General features: G+C 46.9%; 1 protein-coding gene across 2 annotated transcripts in view; it reads right to left on the bottom strand.

Moving 5' to 3' along the window:
- The window catches only part of LOC110507925 (chloride channel protein 2), a 214,799-nt gene that overhangs the window by 38,616 nt on the left and 156,549 nt on the right, over window positions 1-19,634 (bottom strand). For both annotated transcript variants that reach the window (XM_036964661.2, XM_036964662.2), the window contains exons 13-15: window positions 18,824-18,893; window positions 18,504-18,614; window positions 17,300-17,513 (exon numbers count right to left, since the gene is read on the bottom strand). In XM_036964661.2, the coding sequence (XP_036820556.1) occupies window positions 17,300-17,513; window positions 18,504-18,614; window positions 18,824-18,893 (395 nt within the window). The remainder of the gene's footprint in view (window positions 1-17,299; window positions 17,514-18,503; window positions 18,615-18,823; window positions 18,894-19,634) is intronic.

Below are 19,634 nucleotides of genomic sequence, written 5' to 3'. Positions count from 1 at the left end.
TGGACAACAAAGTAGACGAGCTCAGAACGAAGATCTCCTTCCAGAGAGACATCAGGGACTGTAACATACTCTGCATCACGGAATCCTGGCTCTCTCCGGATATCCTGTCACACCCTGACCATAGTTTGCTTTGTATGTTTCTATGTTTTGTTTGGTCAGGGTGTGATCTGAGTGGGCATTCTATGTTAGATGTCTTGTTTGTCTGTTTCTGTGTTTGGGCTTGATATGGTTCTCAATCAGAGGCAGGTGTTAGTCATTGTCTCTGATTGGGAACCATATTTAGGTAGCCTGTTTGGTGTTGGGGTTTGTGGGTGATTGTTCCTGTCTTTGTGTTTGTTACACCAGATAGGGCTGTTTTCGTTTTTTTCATGTTTTCTTGTTTTTTGTATATTGTTCTATTTTCATCTTTATTAAAGATGTATCACAATAACCATGCTGCGTTTTGGTCCGCCTCTCCTTCAACAGAAGAATCCCGTTACAGAATCACCCACTACAACAGCACCAAGCGGCGTGGTGACAGGCAGCGGCAGCAGGAGCAGCGCGAGGAGTACTGGACATGGGAGGATGAGTTGGATGGAAAAGGACCCTGGGCACAGCCTGGAGAATATTGCCGCCCCAAAGAAGAGCTGGAGGCGGAGAAGGCGGAGAGGCGCTGGTATGAGGAGGCAGCACGGCGGCGTGGATGGAAGCCAGAGAGTCAGCCGCAAAAATGTCTTGGGGGAGGCACACAGGAAGTGTGGCGAAGCCAGGTAGGAGACCTGCGCCAACTTCCTGTGCTTACCGGGGGGCTAGAGAGACCGGGCAGGCACTGTGTTATGCTGTGAAGCGCACGGTGTCCCCAGTGCGGGTGCATAGCCCGGTGCGGTACATACCAGCTCCGCGTATCGGCCGGGCTAGAGTGGGCATCGAGCCAAGTGCCATGAAGCCGGATCTACGCATCTGGTATCCAGTGCGTCTCCTTGGGCCGGCTTACATGGCACCAGCCTTGCGCATGGTGTCCCCGGTTCGCCTGCATAGCCCAGTGCGGGCTATTCCACCTCGCCGCACTGGCAGGGCGACCGGGAGCATTCAACCAGGTAAGGTTGGGCAGGCTCGGTGCTCAAGAGCTCCAGTGCGCCTGCACGGTCCGGTCTATCCGGTACCACCTCCACGCACCAGCCCTCCGGTGGCAGCCCCCCGCACCAGGCTGTCTCTCCGTCTCATCCCTACAGGTGCTCCCGCCTGTCCAGTGCTGCCGGAGCCTTCCTCCTCTCCAGCGCTGCCGGAGCCTTCCTCCTCACCAGCGCTGCCGGAGTCTCCTGCCTGTCCAGCGTTGCCAGAGCTTTTCTCCTCTCCAGCGCTGCCGGAGTCTCCCGCCTGTCCAGCGCTGTCGGAGCCTTCCTCCTCGCCAGCGCTGTCGGAGTCTCCCGCCTGTTCAGCACTGCCGGAGCCTTCCTCCTCTACAGCGCTGCCGGAGTGTCCCGCCTGTCTGCAAGGAGCTGCCAGTCTGCAAGGAGCTGGCAGTCTGCAAGGAGCTGCCAGAGCCGCCAGTCTGCATGGAGCAGCCAGAGCCGCCAGTCTGCATGGAGCAGCCAGAGCCGCCAGTCTGCATGGAGCAGCCAGAGCCGCCAGCCAGTACGGAGCTGCCCCTCTGTCCTGAGCTGCCCCTCTGTCCCGAGCTGCCCCTCTGTCCCGAGCTGCCCCTCTGTCCCGAGCTGCCCCTCTGTCCCGAGCTGCCCCTCTGTCCAGTGTTCATGTCTTTGTGTTTGTTACACCAGATAGGGCTGTTTTCGTTTTTTTCACGTTTTCTTGTTTTTTTGTATATTGTTCTATTTTCATCTTTATTAAAGATGTATCACAATAACCACGCTGCGTTTTGGTCCGCCTCTCCTTCAACAGAAGAACCCCGTTCCCAGATAAGCTTAACACCTTCTTTGCCCGCTCTCAAGGACTGTGGGCTCTCGTTCTCTGTGGCCGACGTGAGTAAGACATTTAAATGCGTTAACCCTCGCAAGGCTGCATCCCTAGTCGCGTCCTCAGAGCATGTGCAGTCCAGCTGGATGGAGTGTTTACGGACATATTCAATGTCTCCCTATCCCAGTCTGCTGTCCCCACTTGCTTCAAGGTGTCAACTATTGTTCCTGTACCCAAGAAAGCAAAGGTAACTGAATTAAATGACTATCGCTTTGAGAGGCTAGTTAAGGATCATATCACTTCTACCTTACCTGACACCATAGACCCACTTCAATTTGCATACCGCCCCAATAGATCCACAGTCGATGCAATCGCCATCGTTGACCTAAATGACTAATGATGATAAATAGAATACACCTGTGTGTAATCAAGTCTCCGTATAAATGCACCTGCACTGTGATAGTCTCAGAGGTCCGTCAAAAGCGCAGAGAGCATCATGAAGAACAAGGAACACACCAGGCGGGTCCGAGATACTGTTGTGAAGAAGTTTAAAGCCGGATTTGGATACAAAAAGATTTCCCAAGCTTTAAACATCCCAAGGAGCACTGTGCAAGCGATAATATTGAAATGGAAGGAGTATCAGACCACTGCAAATCTACCAAGACCTGGCCGTCCCTCTAAACTTTCAGCTCATACAAGGAGAAGACTGATCAGAGATGCAGCCAAGAGGCCCATGATCACTCTGGATGAACTGCAGAGATCTACAGCTGAGGTGGGAGACTCTGTCCATAGGACAACAATCAGTCGTATATTGCACAAATCTGGCCTTTATGGAAGAGTGGCAAGAAGAAAGCCATTTCTTAAAGATATCCATAAAAAGTGTTGTTTAAAGTTTGCCACAAGCCACCTGGGAGACACACCAAACATGTGGAAGAAGGTGCTCTGGTCAGATGAAACCAAAATTGAACTTTTTGGCAACAATGCAAAACGTTATGTTTGGCGTAAAAGCAACACAGCTCATCACCCTGAACACACCATCCCCACTGTCAAACATGGTGGTGGCAGCATCATGGTTTGGGCCTGCTTTTCTTCAGCAGGGACAGGGAAGATGGTTAAAATTGATGGGAAGATGGATGGAGCCAAATACAGGACCATTCTGGAAGAAAACCTGATGGAGTCTGCAAAAGACCTGAGACTGGGACGGAGATTTGTCTTCCAACAAGACAATGATCCAAAACATAAAGCAAAATCTACAATGGAATGGTTCAAAAATAAACATATCCAGGTGTTAGAATGGCCAAGTCAAGGTCCAGACCTGAATCCAATCGAGAATCTGTGGAAAGAACTGAAAACTGCTGTTCACAAATGCTCTCCATCCAACCTCACTGAGCTCGAGCTGTTTTGCAAGGAGGAATGGGAAAAAATGTCAGTCTCTCGATGTGCAAAACTGATAGAGACATACCCCAAGCGACTTACAGCTGTAATCGCAGCAAAAGGTGGCGCTACAAAGTATTAATTTAAGGGGGCTGAATAATTTTGCACGCCCAATTTTTCAGTTTTTGATTTGTTAAAAAAGTTTGAAATATCCAATAAATGTCGTTCCACTTCATGATTGTGTCCCACTAGTTGTTGATTCTTCACAAAAAAATACAGTTTTACATGTTTATGTTTGAAGCCTAAAATGTGGCAAAAGGTCGCAAAGTTCAAGGGGGCCAAATACTTTCGCAAGGCACTGTATGTAGGGCTGTATCACCACCTGGTACAGCAACGGCATTGCCCGCAACCGCAGAGGCTGGTGTGGTCTGCCCAAAGCATCACCAGGGGCCACTGCCTGCCCTCCAGGACACCTACAGCACCCAATGTCACAGGAAGGCAAAAAAATATATAATCAAGGACATCAACCACCATCAATCACAGCCCGTTTACCCCGCTACCATACAGAAGGCAAGGTCAGTGCAGGTGCATCAACATAAACAAAAAAAACAAAAACAGCTTCCATTTCAAGGCCATCAGACTGTTAAATAGCCATCACTAGCCGGCTACCACACGGTTACGCAACCATGCTCCTTAGAGGCTGCTTCCCTATATATGTAGACATGGAATCACTGGTCACTTTAATAATGGAACACCAGTCACTTTAGTGGTAAGATGATGCGGACGCTACAGGACTGTTTTGCAATGAACAGACTGGAATATGTTCCGGGATTCATCCAATGGCATTGAGGAGTATACCACCTCAGTCACCTGCTTCATCAATAAGTGCATCGACGACATTGTCCCTACAGTGACTGTACATACATATCCCAACCAGAAACCATGGATTACAGGCAACATCTGCATCAAGCTAAAGGCTAGAGCTGCCGCTTTCAAGGAGCGGGACACTAATCCGGATGCTTATAAGAAATCCCGCTATGCCCTCAGACAAACCACCAAACAAGGAAAACGTCAATACAGGATTAAGATCGACTCCTACTACACCGGCTCTGATGCTCGTCGGATGTGACAGGGCTTAAAAACTATTACGGACTACAAAGGGAAACCCAGACGTGAGCTGCCCAGTGGCAAGTGCCTTCACTGACATTTTCAACCTCTCCCTGACCGAGTCTGTAATACCTACATGTTTCAAGCAGACCACCATAGTCCCTGTGCCCAAGGTAGCGAAGGTAACCTGCCTGTCGGTAGCCATGAAGTGTTTTGAAAGGCTGGTCATAGCTCACATCAACAGTATCCTCCCGGATACCCTAGACCCACTCCAATTCGCATACCGCCCCAACAGATCCACAGATGACGCAATCTCACTCCACACTGCCCTTTCCCACCTGGACAAAAGGAACACATATGTGAGAATGCTGTTCATTCACTACAGCTCAGCATTCAACACCAAAGTACCCACGAAGCTCATCACTAAGCTAAGGGCCCTGGGACTAAACACCTCCCTCTGCAACTGGATCCTGGACATCCTGATGGGCCGCCCCCAGGTGGTAAGGGTAGGCAGCAACACGCTTCCCATGCTAATCCTCAACACTGGGACCCCTCAGGGGTGAGTACTTAGTCCCCTCCTGTACTCAATGTTTACCCAAACACGACTCCAACACCATCATTAAGTTTGCTGACGACACAACACTGGTAATACTGATCACCAACAGCGATGAGACAGCCTATAGGGAGGAGGTCAGAGAACTGGCAGTGTGGTTCCCTGGACAACAACCTCTCCCTCAATGTGAGCAAGACAAAGGAGCTGATCGTGGACTACAGGAAAAGGCGGGCCGAACAGGCCCCCATTAACATCGACAGGTCTGTAATGGAGTGGGTCGAGAGTTTCAAGTTCCTTGGTGTTCACATCACCAACGAACTATCATGGTCCAAACACACCAAGACAGTCGTGAAGAGGGCACAACAAAACCTTTTCCCCCTCAGAAGACTGAAAATATTAGGCATGGGTCCCCAGATCCTCAAAAAGTTATACAGCTGCACCATCGAGAGCATCCTGACCGGTTGCATCACCGCCTGGTATGGCAGCTGCACGGCATCTGACCGTAAGGCACTACAGAGGGTAGTGCATACGGCCCAGTACATCACTGGGGCCAAGCTTTCTGCCATCCAGGACCTATATAATAGGCGGTGTCAGAGGAAAGCCCATAAAATTGTCAGAGACTCCAGTCACACAAGTCATAAACTGTTTTCTCTGCTACCGCACGGCAAGCGTTACCAGTCCAAAAGGCTCCATAACAGCTTCTACCCCCAAGCCATAAGACTGCTGAACAATTAATCAAATGGCCACCGGACTATTTACATTGATCCCCCCCCCCCCCCCCCCCCCTTTTGTTTTGTACACTGCTGCTACGCGCTATTTATTATCTATGCATAGTCACTTCACCCCTACCTACATGTACAAATTACCTCAACTAACCTGTATCCCCGCACACTGACTTGGTACGGGTACCCCTGTATATAGCCTCGCTATTGTTATTTTATTGTGTTACTTTAAAAAAAAATGTTTTACTTTAGTTTATTTGGTAAATATAACTCTTCTTGAACTGCACGGTTGGTTAAGAGCTTGTAAGTAAGCATTTCACAGTAAGGTCTACACTTGTTATATTAGGTGCATGTGACAAATAAAGTTTTATTTGATTTGATAATGTTTACATACTGCCTTAGTCATTTCATATGTATATACTGTATTCTATTCTACTACTGTATTATAATAAATACCACTCTGACATTGCTCATCCTAATATTTATATATTTCTTAACTCCATTACTTTACTTTAGATTTGTGTGTATTGTTGTGAATTGTTAGATATTACTGCATTGTTGGAGCTAGGAACACAAGCATTTTGCTACGACCGCAAAAACATCTGCTAAATATGTGTATGTGAGAAATATAATTTGATTTAATTTGATTTGAAATGAAATACCACTCAAAAGCTGGAGATGGACTTGTCAAAAGGGCAGAGAGAAGAGCAGGAATGAGTGCGAGAAGGAGATTCACGCCCCAACATGACACTGCATTTCTCATAGTGTGTGTTTGTGAATGTGTGTTTCCCAAGTGTTACACAAGCATTCCTATGGTTGAATGTGTGTTTGTGTGGGAAGTGGGATGGGGACCAGAATGAATAGGAACACAAACAGCTTGGGGGCCACACTTTATGCACTCTTTCATTTAATTTCCCCTCTTCATCCTACTCAAAACCCTGCCTCAAATGTAGTTAGTGCTCACACACACACCTGATCCGCAGTGGTGAAATCGAAGCATAGTGGATGATGTGAAGGAGAGAGAGAGAGTATGTGAGGGGTAGAGACAGAGAGGGTCAGAGAGAGCAAGAGGGGTAGAGAGGAAGAGAGAGAAGGGTAGAGAGAGAGAGAGAAAGGTAGAGAGAGGGGTAGAGAAAAAGCAAGACCGAAATTGAAAGAGAGAAAAAGAAAGAGCGAGAGAGAGCGAGAAAGAGAGAGAGAGATAGATAGATAGATAGAGGTAGAGTGCTCTTCAGCCCTCCACCAGCAACAGGAACATTACAACAACACACATATTTACCATGCTATTATAAAATGAATGGTTTTATGTTTTGTAAAAAATGACAAGTAACACCTCTCTCTCAGGTAGATGCTTCCCATGTTCAGACTAAAGCCCCGTTTGCACTGGCACTTAAAATTAGGGCCAAATTAGAGTTGACTCAAATACAAACTGGGTTTCACAACAGGTACCAGCTCGATTAGAATTCGGGCTGGTGACGCAGTTACTGTGCAACTGCCAGCTAGCTCGTCTGGGCTTGTTGCTGTTAGCTATCACAAGCAGTACTGCAGTAGTCAGACATGACATGAATTACCAACATAGCTGGATCCTTTATTCATTAATGCACTACACAAACTTTTATGAGAACAGTCAGCCATCGAATGCTTGCTACCTAACGTTAGCTACCAAATCAATCAATCAAATGTATTTATAAAGCTCTTTTTTACATCAGATGTCACAAAGTGCTGTACAGAAACCCACCCTAAAACCCTAGAGTTGAAACAAGCTAGCTAGCTAACGTTAGCTAGCAGGAATTTTAGCTGGCCAGGTTGTATTGAAGGCTAGCTTCAAACAATCAAACCTGTCATCTGTTTGATTGGTTATCTAGCTAGCTTTAATTTTATTTAACCTTTATTTAACAAGGCAAGTCAGTTAAGAACAAATTCTTATTTACAATGATGGCCTACCAAAAGGCAAAAGGCCTGGGATAAAAAAAAAAAAACTAAAAAAAAAAATATAAATATAGGAGAAAACACACATCACAACAAGAGAGACAACACAACACTACATAAAGAGAGACCTAGACAACAACATAGCAAGGCAGCAACACACAACAACACAGCATGGTAGCAACACAACATAACAACAACATGGTAGCCACACAACATGGTAGCAGCACAAAACATGGTACAAACATTATTGGGCACAGACAACAGCACAAAGGGCAAGAAGGTAGAGACAATAATACATCACACAAAGCAGCCACGACTGACAGTTAATAACATATGCTGCTGCACCTTCTTCACCACGCTGTCTGTGTGGGTGGACCAATTCAGTTTGTCCGTGATATGTACGACAAGGAACTTCAAACTTACTACCCTCTCCACTACTATCCCGTTGATGTGGATAGGGGGTTGCTCCCTCTTCTGTTTCCTGAAGTCCACGATCATATCCTTTGTTTTGTTGACGTTGAGTGTGAGGTTATATTCCTGACACCACACTCCATGGGCACTCACCTCCTCCCTGTAGGCCGTCTTGTCGTTGTTGGTAATCAAGCCTACCTCTGTAGTGTCGTCTGCAAACTTGATGATTGAGTTGGAGGCGTGCATGGCCAGTCGTGGGTGAACAGGGAGTACAGGAGAGGGATCAGGACGCACCCTTGTGGGGCCCCAGTGTTGAGGATCAGCGGAGTGGAGATGTTGTTACCTACCCTCACCACCTGGGGGCGGCCTGTCAGGAAGTCCAGTACCCAGTTGCACAGGGCGGGGTCGAGACCCAGGGTGGGTCTAGGGTGTCAGGTAGGGTGGAAGTGATATGGTCCTTGACTAGTCTCTCAAAGCACATCATGATGACGGAAGTGAGTGCTACGGGGCGGTAGTCATTTAGCTCAGTTACCTTAGCTTTCTTGGGAACAGGAACAAGGGTTGAATATGTCCGTAAACATACCAGCCAGCTGGTTTACGCATGCTCTGAGGGCGCGGCTGGGGATGCCGTCTGGGCCTGCAGCCTTGCGAGGGTTAACACGTTTAAATGTTTTACTCACTGTCGGCTGCAGTGAAGGCTGCAGTGAAGGAGAGTCCACAGGTTTTGGGTGCGGGCCGTGTCAGTGGCACTGTATTGTCCTCAAAGCGGGCAAAGAAGTTGTTTAGTCTGTCTGGGAGCAAGACATCCTGGTCCGTGATTGACTGTAGACCCTGCCACATACCTCTTGTGTGTGAGCCGTTGAATTGCGACTCTAGTTTGTCTCTATACTGACGCTTAGCTTGTTTGATTGCCTTGCGGAGGGAATAGCTACACTGTTTCTATTCGGTCAATGTTTCCGGTCACCTTGCCCTGATTAAAAGCAGTGGTTCGCGCTTTCAGTTTCGCGCGAATGCTGCCCTCAATCCACGGTTTCTGGTTTGGGAATGTTTTAATAGTTGCTGTGGGTACGACATCGCCGATGCACATAATAATAAACTCGCTCACCGAATCAGCGTATTCATCAATGTTGTTGTTTGACGCAATGCGGAACATATCCCAGTCCACGTGATCGAAGCAATCTTGAAGCGTGGAATCAGATTGGTCGGACCAGCGTTGAACAGACCTGAGTGCGGGAGCTTCCTGTTTTAGTCTCTGTCTATAGAATGGAAGCAATAAAATGGAGTCGTGGTCAGCTTTTCTGAAGGGAGGGTGGGGAGGGCCTTATATGGGTCGCGGAAGTTAGAATAACAATGATCCAGGGTTTTACCAGCCCTGGTTGCACAATCGATATGTTGATAGAATTTAGGGAGTCTTGTTTTCAGATTGGCCTTGTTAAACTCCCCAGCTACAATGAATGCAGCCTCAGTATATGTGGTTTCCAGCTTACATATAGTCAAATGAAGTTTGTTCAGGGCCATCCAATGTTTCTGCTTGGGGGGAATATATGCGGCTGTGATTATAATCGAAGATAATTTTCTTGGTATGCGGTCGACATTTGATTGTGAGGAATTATAAGTTAGGTGAACAGAAGGACTTGAGTTCCTGTTTGTTGTTATGATCACACCACGTCTCGTTAATCATAAGGCATACCCCCCCCGCCCTTCTTCTTACCAGAAAGATGCTTGTTTCTGTCGGTGTGATGCGTGAAGAAACCAGCTGCCTGTACCGACTCCGATAGCGTGTCTCAAATGAGCCGTGTTTCCGTGAAGCAAAGAACGTTACAGTCTCTTATGTCTCTCTGGAATGCTATCCTTGTTCGGATTTCATCTACCTTCTTGTCAAGAGACTGGACATTTGGCGAGTAGTATACTCGGGAGCGGTACGCGATGTGCCCGTCTCCGGAGCCTGACCAGAAGACCGCTTCGTCTGCCTCTTTTACGGCGTCGTTGTTTTGGTTCGCCGGCTGGGATCCGATCCATTGTCCTGGGTGGTGGGCAAAACAGAGGATACGCTTCGGGAAAGTCGTATTCCTGGTCGTATTGATGGTGAGTTGACGTTGCTCTTCTATCCAATAGTTCCTCCCGACTGCAAGCTAAAACTCTTTGCTAAATACATGTCTCTGGGTCTGGCTGGCAGTGGCAGGAGTATCGGGTAAGGTAAGTTACAGCATGGTGAGGGTGAATAAAACTTTTCAACATCTTACTAGCTAGCTAGCAACATTAGCAAAGCCAGCTGCACAGTCACAGCTACCTAGCAACATTAGCAAAGCCAGCTGCACAGTCACAGCTACCTAGCAACATTAGCAAAGCCAGCTGCACAGTCACAGCTACCTAGCAACATTAGCAAAGCCAGCTGCACAGTCACAGCTACCTAGCAACATTAGCAAAGCCAGCTGCACAGTCACAGCTACCTAGCAACATTACATAATTTCTCATTTCTGGAAGCAGTGGAAACCCAATTCGAGCTAGCCAACCAAGGCTAGCCCATCCTGGGTTGACTTCAGTATAAATGGAAACAGGTCTTAAGAGGTGTGATCATTAGAGTGTGGGTGGTTGATCAATAGTTAACAGAAACAGAACAGATACATTGCTTCAGGTTATATTGAATGTCAGCCATACTCTAACAGGCCTTTAATGATAGATGAACAGAAGAGGTGACAGAGCATCCTGCATTCTCACTACTCTGAGAAAACTGGTCTACGTTGTCATTTTTGTGCCAACTGCTGTCAGTGTGTAGGTGTGTACACACTTGCACATTGTGTAACTAACTACATGTTGTAACTTTGTATAATCTACATGTAAATGAGAAATTATGTAACAGCACAATGAAAAACAACACAACCTACACTTAGCTCACATAACAATGTCTAATGACGCACGCGTGCACACACACACACACGCACACACGCGCGCGCGCACACGCATGCACACACACTCCTGGTCCGCTCTGTCCCCTGTGGTGAACTCAAAGCATAGTGGGTGGTGTGAAGGAGAGCGAGAGTGAAAGAGGGGGAGAGCGAGAGATAAAGAGAGAGACAGTGAGAGAGAGAGAGAGAGAGAGAGAGAGAGAGAGAGAGAGAGAGAGAAAGAGAAAGAACAAGAACAACCAACCCAAGAAGAATGACTAGTCCCCTCACTAGTCCCCAACCTAGCAAGAGGAACCACTAGTCCCCTCACAAGTCCCCAACCCAGCAAGAGGAACAACTAGTCCCCTCACTAGTCCCCAACCAAGCAACAGGAACCACTAGTCCCCAACCCAGCAAGAGGAACCACTAGTCCCCTCACTAGTCCCCAACCAAGCAACAGGAACCACTAGTCCCTAACCCAGCAAGAGGAACCACTAATCCCCAACCTAGCAACAGGAACCACTAGTCCCCAACCTAGCAACAGGAACCACTAGTTCCCAACCTAGCAAGAGGAACCACTAGAGTCCTCTCACTAGTGGTGGTGTGAAGGAGAGTGAGAGTGAAAGAGGGGGAGAGCGAGAGATAAAGAGAGAGACAGTGAGAGAGAGAGAGAGTGAGAGAGAGAGAGAGAGAGAGAGAGAGAGAGAGAGAGAGAGAAAGACCAAGAACAACCAACACAAGAGGAATGACTAGTCCCCTCACAAGTCCCCAACCCAGCAAGAGGAACCACTAGTCCCCTCACTAGTCCCCAACCAAGCAACAGGAACCACTAGTCCCCAACCCAGCAAGAGGAACCACTAATCCCCAACCTAGCAAGAGGAACCACTAGTTCCCAACCTAGCAAGAGGAACCACTAGTCCCCTCACTAGTCCCCAACCTAGCAAGAGGAACCACTAGAGTCCCCTCACTAGTCCCCAAACTAGAAAGAGAAACCACTAGTCCCCTCACTAGTCCCCAACCCAGGGAGAGGAACCACTAGTCCACAACCTAGCAAGAGGACCCACTAGTCCCCTCACTAGTCCCCAACCTAGCAAGAGGAATCACTAGTCCCCGCACTAGTCCTCAACCTAGCAAGAGGACCCACTAGTCCCCGCACTAGTCCCTAACCTAGCAAGAGGAACCACTAGTCCCCAACCTAGCAAGAGGAACCACTAGTCCCCGCACTAGTCCCCAACCTAGCAAGAGGAACCACTAGTCCCCGCACTAGTCGCCAACCTAGCAAGAGAAACCACTAGTCCCCTCACTAGTCCCCAACCTAGCAAGAGGAACCACTAGTCCCCGCACTAGTCTCCAACCTAGCAAGAGAAACCACTAGTCCCCCTCACTTGTCCCCAACCTAGCAAGAGGAACCACTAGTCCCCAACCTGGCAAGAGAAACCACTAGTCCCCTCACTAGTCCCCAACCTGGCAAGAGAAACCACTAGTCCCCTCACTAGTCCCCAACCTAGCAAGAGGAAACACAAGTCCCCGCACTAGTCGCCAACCTAGCAAGAGAAACCACTAGTCCCCTCACTAGTCCCAAACCTAGCAAGAGGAACCACTAGTCCCTGCACTAGTCTCCAACCTAGCAAGAGAAACCACTAGTCCCCTCACTAGTCCCCAACCTAGCAAGAGGAACCACTAGTCCCCGCACTAGTCTCCAACCTAGCAAGAGAAACCACTAGTCCCCTCACTAGTCCCAAACCTAGCAAGAGGAACCACTAGTCCCCGCACTAGTCTCCAACCTAGCAAGAGAAACCACTAGTCCCCTCACTAGTCCCCAACCTAGCAAGAGGAACCACTAGTCCCCTCACTAGTCCCCAACCTGGCAGCAGAAACCACTAGTCCCCTCACTAGTCCCCAACCTAGCAAGAGAAACCACTAGTCCCCAACCTGGCAAGAGAAACCACTAGTCCCCTCACTCATCCTCAACCCAGCAAGAGGCACCAAGAGATTTAAAAATAATGAGAAAAAGACAGAAGGAAACAAAGGGGGATAAATAAACTATCCGCTACCCGGATAAAGCACTAAATAAACTTCAGTTAGTGCTAAATACGGCTGCTAGAATCCTGACTAGAACCAAAAAATGTGATCATATTACTTCAGTGGTAGCCTCCCTACACTGGCTTCCTGTTAAGGCATGTGCTGATTTCAAGGTTTTACTGCTAACCAACAAAGCATTACATGGGCTTGCTCCTACCTATCTTTCTGATTTGGTCCTGCCGTACATACTTACACGTACGCTACGGTCACAAGACGCATGCCTCCTAATTGCCCCTAGAATTTCTAAGCAAACAGCTGGGGGCAGGGCTTTCTCCTATAGAGCTCAATTTTTATGGAATGGTCTGCCTACCCATGTGAGAGAAGCAGACTACGTCTCAACCTTTAAGTGTTTATTGAAGACTCATCTCTTAAGTGGGTCATATGATTGCGTGTAGTCTGGTCCATGAGTGTGAAGGTGAACAGAAAGGCTCTGGAGCAACGAACCGCCCTTGCTGTCTCTGCCTGGCCGGTTCCCCTTTCTCCACTGGGATTCTCTGCCTCTAACCCTATTACAGGGGCTGAGTCACTGGCTTACTGGTGCTCTTTCATGCCGTCCCTAGGAGGGGTGCATCACGTGAGTGGGTTGAGTCACTGACGTGATCTTCCTGTCTGGGTTGGCGCCTCCCCTTGGGTTGTGCCGTGGCGGAGATCTTTGTGGGCTATACTCGGCCTTGTCTCAGGATGGTAAGTTGGTGGTTGAAGATATCCCTCTAGTGGTGTGGGGGCTGTGCTTTGGTAAAGTGGGTGGGGTTATATACTTCCTGTTTGGCCCTGTCCGGGGGTATCATTGGATGGGGCCACAGTGTCTCCTGACCCCTCCTGTCTCAGCCTCCAGTATTTATGCTGCAGTAGTTTATGTGTCGGGGGGCTAGGTTCAGTCTGTTATATCTGGAGAATTTCTCCTGTCTTATCCGGTGTCCTGTGTGAATTTAAGTACGCTCTCTCTAATTCTCTCTTTCTCTCTGAGGACCTGAGCCCTAGGACCATGCCTCAGGACTACCTGGCATGATGACTCATTGCTGTCCCCAGTCCACCTGGCTGTGCTGCTGCTCCAGTTTCAACTGTTCTGCCTGCGGCTATGGAATCCTGACCTGTTCACCGGACGTGCTACCTGTCCCAGACCTGCTGTTTTCAACTCTCTAGAGACAGCTCTTAATGATCGTCTATGAAAAGCCAACTGACATTTAGTCCTGAGGTGCTGACTTGCTGCAACCTCAACAACTACTGTGATTATTATTATTTGACCATTCTGGTCATTTATGAACATTTGAACATCTTGGCCATGTTCTGTTATAATCTCCACCCGGCACAGCCAGAAGAGGACTGGCCACCCCTCATAGCCTGGTTCCGCTCTAGGTTTCTTCCTAGGTTTTGACCTTTCTAGGGAGTTTTTCCTAGCCACCGTGCTTCTACACCTGCATTGCTTGCTGTTTGGGATTTTAGGCTGGGTTTCTGTACAGCACTTTGAGATATCAGCTGATGTACGAAGAGCTATATAAATACATTTGATTTGATTTGATTTAGATAGTGGGCTAGGGGGCGGTATTTGGGCTAGGGGTCTTTGGGCTAGGGGGCGTTATTTTCACATCCGGATGAAAAGCGTGCCCAAAGTAAACTGCCTGTTTCTCAGGCCCAGAAGCTAGGATATGCTAGATAGAAATACTCAAAAGTTTCTAAAACTGTTAAAAACATGTCTGTGAGTATAACATAACTTATTTACAGTTACAGACCTATATCCATCCTGCCCTGCCTATCTAAGGTCTTCGAAAGCCAAGTCAACAAACAAGTCACTGACCATCTCGAATCCCACCGTACCTTCTCCGCTGTGCAATCTGGTTTCCGAGCCGGTCACGGGTGCACCTCAGCCACGCTCAAGGTACTAAACAATATCATAACCGGCACCGATAAAAGACAGTACTGTACCTGGCCAAGGCTTTCGACTCTGTCAATCACCATATTCTTATCGGCAGACTCAGTAGCCTCGGTTTTTCTAATGACTGCCTTGCCTGGTTCACCAACTACTTTGCAGACAGAGTTCAGTGTGTCAAATCGGATGGCATGCTGTCCGGTCCTCTGGCAGTCTCTATGGGGGTGCCACAGGGTTCAATTCTCGGGCCGACTATTTTCTCTGTATATATCAATGATGTTGCTCTTGCTGCGGGCGATTCCCTGATCCACCTCTACGCAGACGACACCATTCTGTATACTTCCGTCCCATCCCTGGACACTGTGCTATCTAACCTCCAAACGAGGTTCAATGCCATACAACATTCCTTCCGTGGCCTACAACTGCTCTTAAACGCTAGTAAAACCAAATGCATGCTTTTCAACCGTTCGCTGCCTGCACCCGCACGCCCGACTAGCATCACCACCCTGGATGGTTCCGACCTAGAATATGTGGACATCTATAAGTACCTAGGTGGCTAGACTGTAAACTCTCCTTCCAGACTCATATCAAACATCTCCAATCTAAAATCAAATCTAGAGTTGGCTTTCTATTCCGTAACAAAGCCTCCTTCACTCACGCCGCCAAACTTACCCTATTAAAACTGACTATCCTACCAATCCTTGACTTCGGCGATGTCATCTACAAAATGGCTTCCAATACTCTACTCAGCAAACTGGATGCAGTTTATCACAGTGCCATCCGTTTTGTTACTAAAGCACCTTATACCACCCACCACTGCGACCTGTATGCTCTAGTCGGCTGGCCCTCGCTACATATTCGTCGCCAGACCCACTGGCTCCAGGTCATCTACAAGTCCATGCTAGGTAAAGCTCCGCCTTATCTCAGTTCACTGGTCACGATGGCAACACCCACCCGTAGCACGCGCTCCAGCAGGTGTATCTCACTGATCATCCCTAAAGCCAACACCTCATTTGGCCGCCTTTCGTTCCAGTTCTCTGCTGCCTGTGACTGGAACGAATTGCAAAAATCGCTGAAGTTGGAGACTTTTATCTCCCTCACCAACTTCAAACATCTGCTATCTGAGCAGCTAACCGATCGCTGCAGCTGTACATAGTCTATCGGTAAATAGCCCACCCAATTTTACCTACCTCATCCCCATACTGTTTATATTTATTTACTTTTCTGCTCTTTTGCACACCAATATCTCTACCTGTACATGACCATCTGATCATTTATCACTCCAGTGTTAATCTGCAAATTTTTTATTATTCGCCTACCTCCTCATGCCGTTTGCAAACGATGTATATAGACTCTCTTTTTTTTCTACTGTGTTATTGACTTGTATATTGTTTACTCCATGTGTAACTCTGTGTTGTCTGTTCACACTGCTATGCTTTATCTTGGCCAGGTCGCAGTTGCAAATGAGAACTTGTTCTCAACTAGCCTACCTGGTTAAATAAAGATTAAATAAAATGTAAAAATAAATACATTTGGCAGGACAAACCATCCAGGAATTGTATTTTTTGAGATGACTGTGTTTTCAATTACTTTTCTATGGGATACTAGATTTATGAGGCATCTGGTTGCAGTTCCTATGGCTTCCACTAGATGTCAACATTCTTTAGAAATGGGTTGATGTTTTTCCTTTGAGAAATGAAGAAGTAACCTTTCCTTTCTGGGAGTCGAGCCAAGTGGACTGTTTTGTTTGGGGCGCGCGACCTGAAGCTCGCTCCACTTTCATTTTATCCGCTATTGAACACAGTTTATCCTGTCTTAAATTTGATTTATTATTTACGTTTTAAATATCTAAAGTTGGATTAGGAAAGTTGTTTGAAATATGTGGACCAAGTTTACAGGTAACATATTAGATCATTTGTAGTCATGTTGGGCGAGTTGGAACCGGTGTTTTTCTGAATCAAACGCGCCAAATAAATTGACATTTTGGGGATATAACGACGGAATGAATTGAACAAAAGGACCATTTGTGATGTTTCTAGGACATATTGGAGTGCCAACAGGAGAAGATCTTCAAAGTTAAGGCATGAATTATATCGTTATTTCTGAGTTTTGTTGGCGGGTTGAAATATGATTGTCATGTGTTTGTATGATGGGGTGCTGTCCTCAGATAATAGCATGGTTTGCTTTCGCCGTAAAGCCTTTTTGAAATCTGACATTATTTCAAGAAATTAAGCTTCATTTTGGTGTATTGCACTTGTGATTTTATGAAAGTTAAATATTTTTAATAATTTAATTTGAATTTGGAGCTCTGCCATTTCACCGGATGTTGTCAAAACGATCCCGCTAACAAGATTTGATCCATAAGAAGATATTATTAACTTAGATAGATAGATAGTTAACGTAGATAGATTGATAGTTAACAAAGATAGACAGTTAACGTAGATAGATTGATAGATAGAAGTGTAATCCTACGTACTCGTGGTGTCCCCAGCCCAGCTCAGGGAGGTAGGGTAGTTTCTTGATCCTGATGATGGAGTCATATAGCGAGGGCTGGAGGGACTGGGCCACGGCGTTGGCCAGTATTACCGCTATCATCACCGGCAGGATGTGGCTGATCTGACCCGTCAGCTCAAACACAATGACCGCTGTCGACACCGTGTGGGTCACCGCTCCAGACAGGGCTGCCGCACCTGGGAGATGAGGAGAGGAAGGGAGGGGGGAGGAGAGAAGAGAGGATGAGAGGAAGAAAGGAAGAGAGCAGGAGAGGAAGGAATGGGTACAGATAAAGGTCACTGTCCATTGACATTAGTAAAGTAATATCAGTGCAATAATACATCTCATGCCCTCAACTCTATACTGAGCCTTCATCAATAATACTGGAACAACAAAGTGAGGAGGGGCGAAGGGGGGGAGGGATGAGAAGGGAGGGAAGGAGGGAGGGAGGAGAGGGGAGGGAGGGAGGAGAGGGGAAGGGAGGGATGGATTAGGGATGGGCGAGATGACTGTACCACACAAGGTCAAAGATAAAAAAGTTTAAAAAGTTAAACATTTTAAACATCTTCAATATTTTGTAACCGTTATTGAACAAAGAAAAAGAGGTGAGTGGATATAATGAGAGGAAGAAGAAGGAGTGGAGAGAGTGGGCAGCAGTGATAGAGGAGAGAGAGAAGGTTGATTATTCCTAACATAAGGATGGAGTGACGAAAGAGAGCGCGATTTCATTTGATTTGAGAGAGAAAGACAATGAGAGGGTAAATGAAGCCATGCTGAGATTAAAGAGAGGGAACATCAGAGAGACAGAAAGCTGAGTTAGAGATGAGTCAACAACATCAGCACCCATTAGACACAAACACAGTTGACATCAACCCCTACACTGAACAACAGCATAATCAGCACAACCGTCAACAACAACGCTAACAGCAATATCACTCATAGCAACAACATTAAAGGACATCTTGCCAAAGGGGACTTCTAAAGCGCATCATTTAGTTTTTACCTTTGACATAAATGTCTTAATATTACTACTGGGTCTAGCAGTGTCTTATTGTATCTGGCTTTCTAGTTCCTAATTGTTACAATAATGGTGTCTAGATGTGTCTAGTCTTGAATAGGTATTGTTAATCTTGTTAAAACTTTGTCTTTGTTTGTGTGTGTGTGTCTGTGTGTCTACAGTAACTCACCCACAACGGCGTACCCTCCTGGCACTATGGGGTAGATGGTGCCATCAGAGTGGATGCCATCAGGGAACCAGGCAGCCATGCTCTCCCCGACCAGACGGCCAAACGCTGCCCCTAGCACACACACACACACACACACACACACACACACACACACACACACACACACACACACACACACACACACACACACACACACACACACACACACACATTTAATGAGAGCGTAACATACTGGTACACAGACACTCACAAGACTGCATAGCATAGCATGTTCCCAGGGTAAACATTATTGCTGAAACACACACACACACTTCTCTTACCAATGACGAAGACGGGCATGAAGGCTCCACATGGCACAGGAATGGTGGTGGCCAGAGCAGACATCCAGAACTGAGACAGACACACAGATACAAAGTCACAGAGGGAACAGTGTGGCATTTCAGTCAGCCAACAGGACAATCCTCCATTTAACTCAGCTGCTCTGACTTCTGATCAGTACTGTCTTTTATTCTGCACTATAAAATAAAATACTCCATTGTGATAGACTCATCTCTTCCCAGGTGCGAACTAGCTAACGTCAGTCCCCATCTGGGTGAGATTGAACTGTCACACACCACCTTCATTTGATGAAAACCCTGATATGAACTGAACTCTGGATAATGAGCGAGCTGATTGGAAGATGCAGTCGCCACTGACGGGAGAGGCGGCTAATTAGAGACAAACAAAAGGAAATGTCAGTAGTGATAGGCTTGGGCCATCTTCTTGAACTGCACTGTTGGTTAAAGGCTTGTAAGTAAGCATTTCACAGTAAAGTCTACACTTGTTGTATACGGCGCATGTGGCAAATCAAGTTTTATTTTATTTTATTTACCGTATCCTGGGATATTTGGAAAAATTCAAGGGATGGTTTTTGAATGCCGTCAAAACTATTTATTTGAAGTTTGTTGTGGAAATTCACCACTAAGGACTCAGGCTCAATATAACAAGTTTTTAAATACATTTTAATATTTGTAGCTACTTGTGCAATACGTTAGGAGATAAAGCAAATTGCGTTCTTCATTTCACCTGTCACATTATTTAACATTATGAAGCTTACCATAGTTCCCTAGAACAGTTGCGCCAGTCACGTTT

This window comes from Oncorhynchus mykiss, chromosome 27 (genome assembly GCF_057628025.1).
Source record: "Oncorhynchus mykiss isolate SJ-2025 chromosome 27, ASM5762802v1, whole genome shotgun sequence".
Taxonomy (NCBI): domain Eukaryota; kingdom Metazoa; phylum Chordata; class Actinopteri; order Salmoniformes; family Salmonidae; genus Oncorhynchus; species Oncorhynchus mykiss.
The sequence above is the reverse complement of the archived record's forward strand: the minus strand, read 5'-3'. Positions and strand labels throughout refer to the sequence as shown.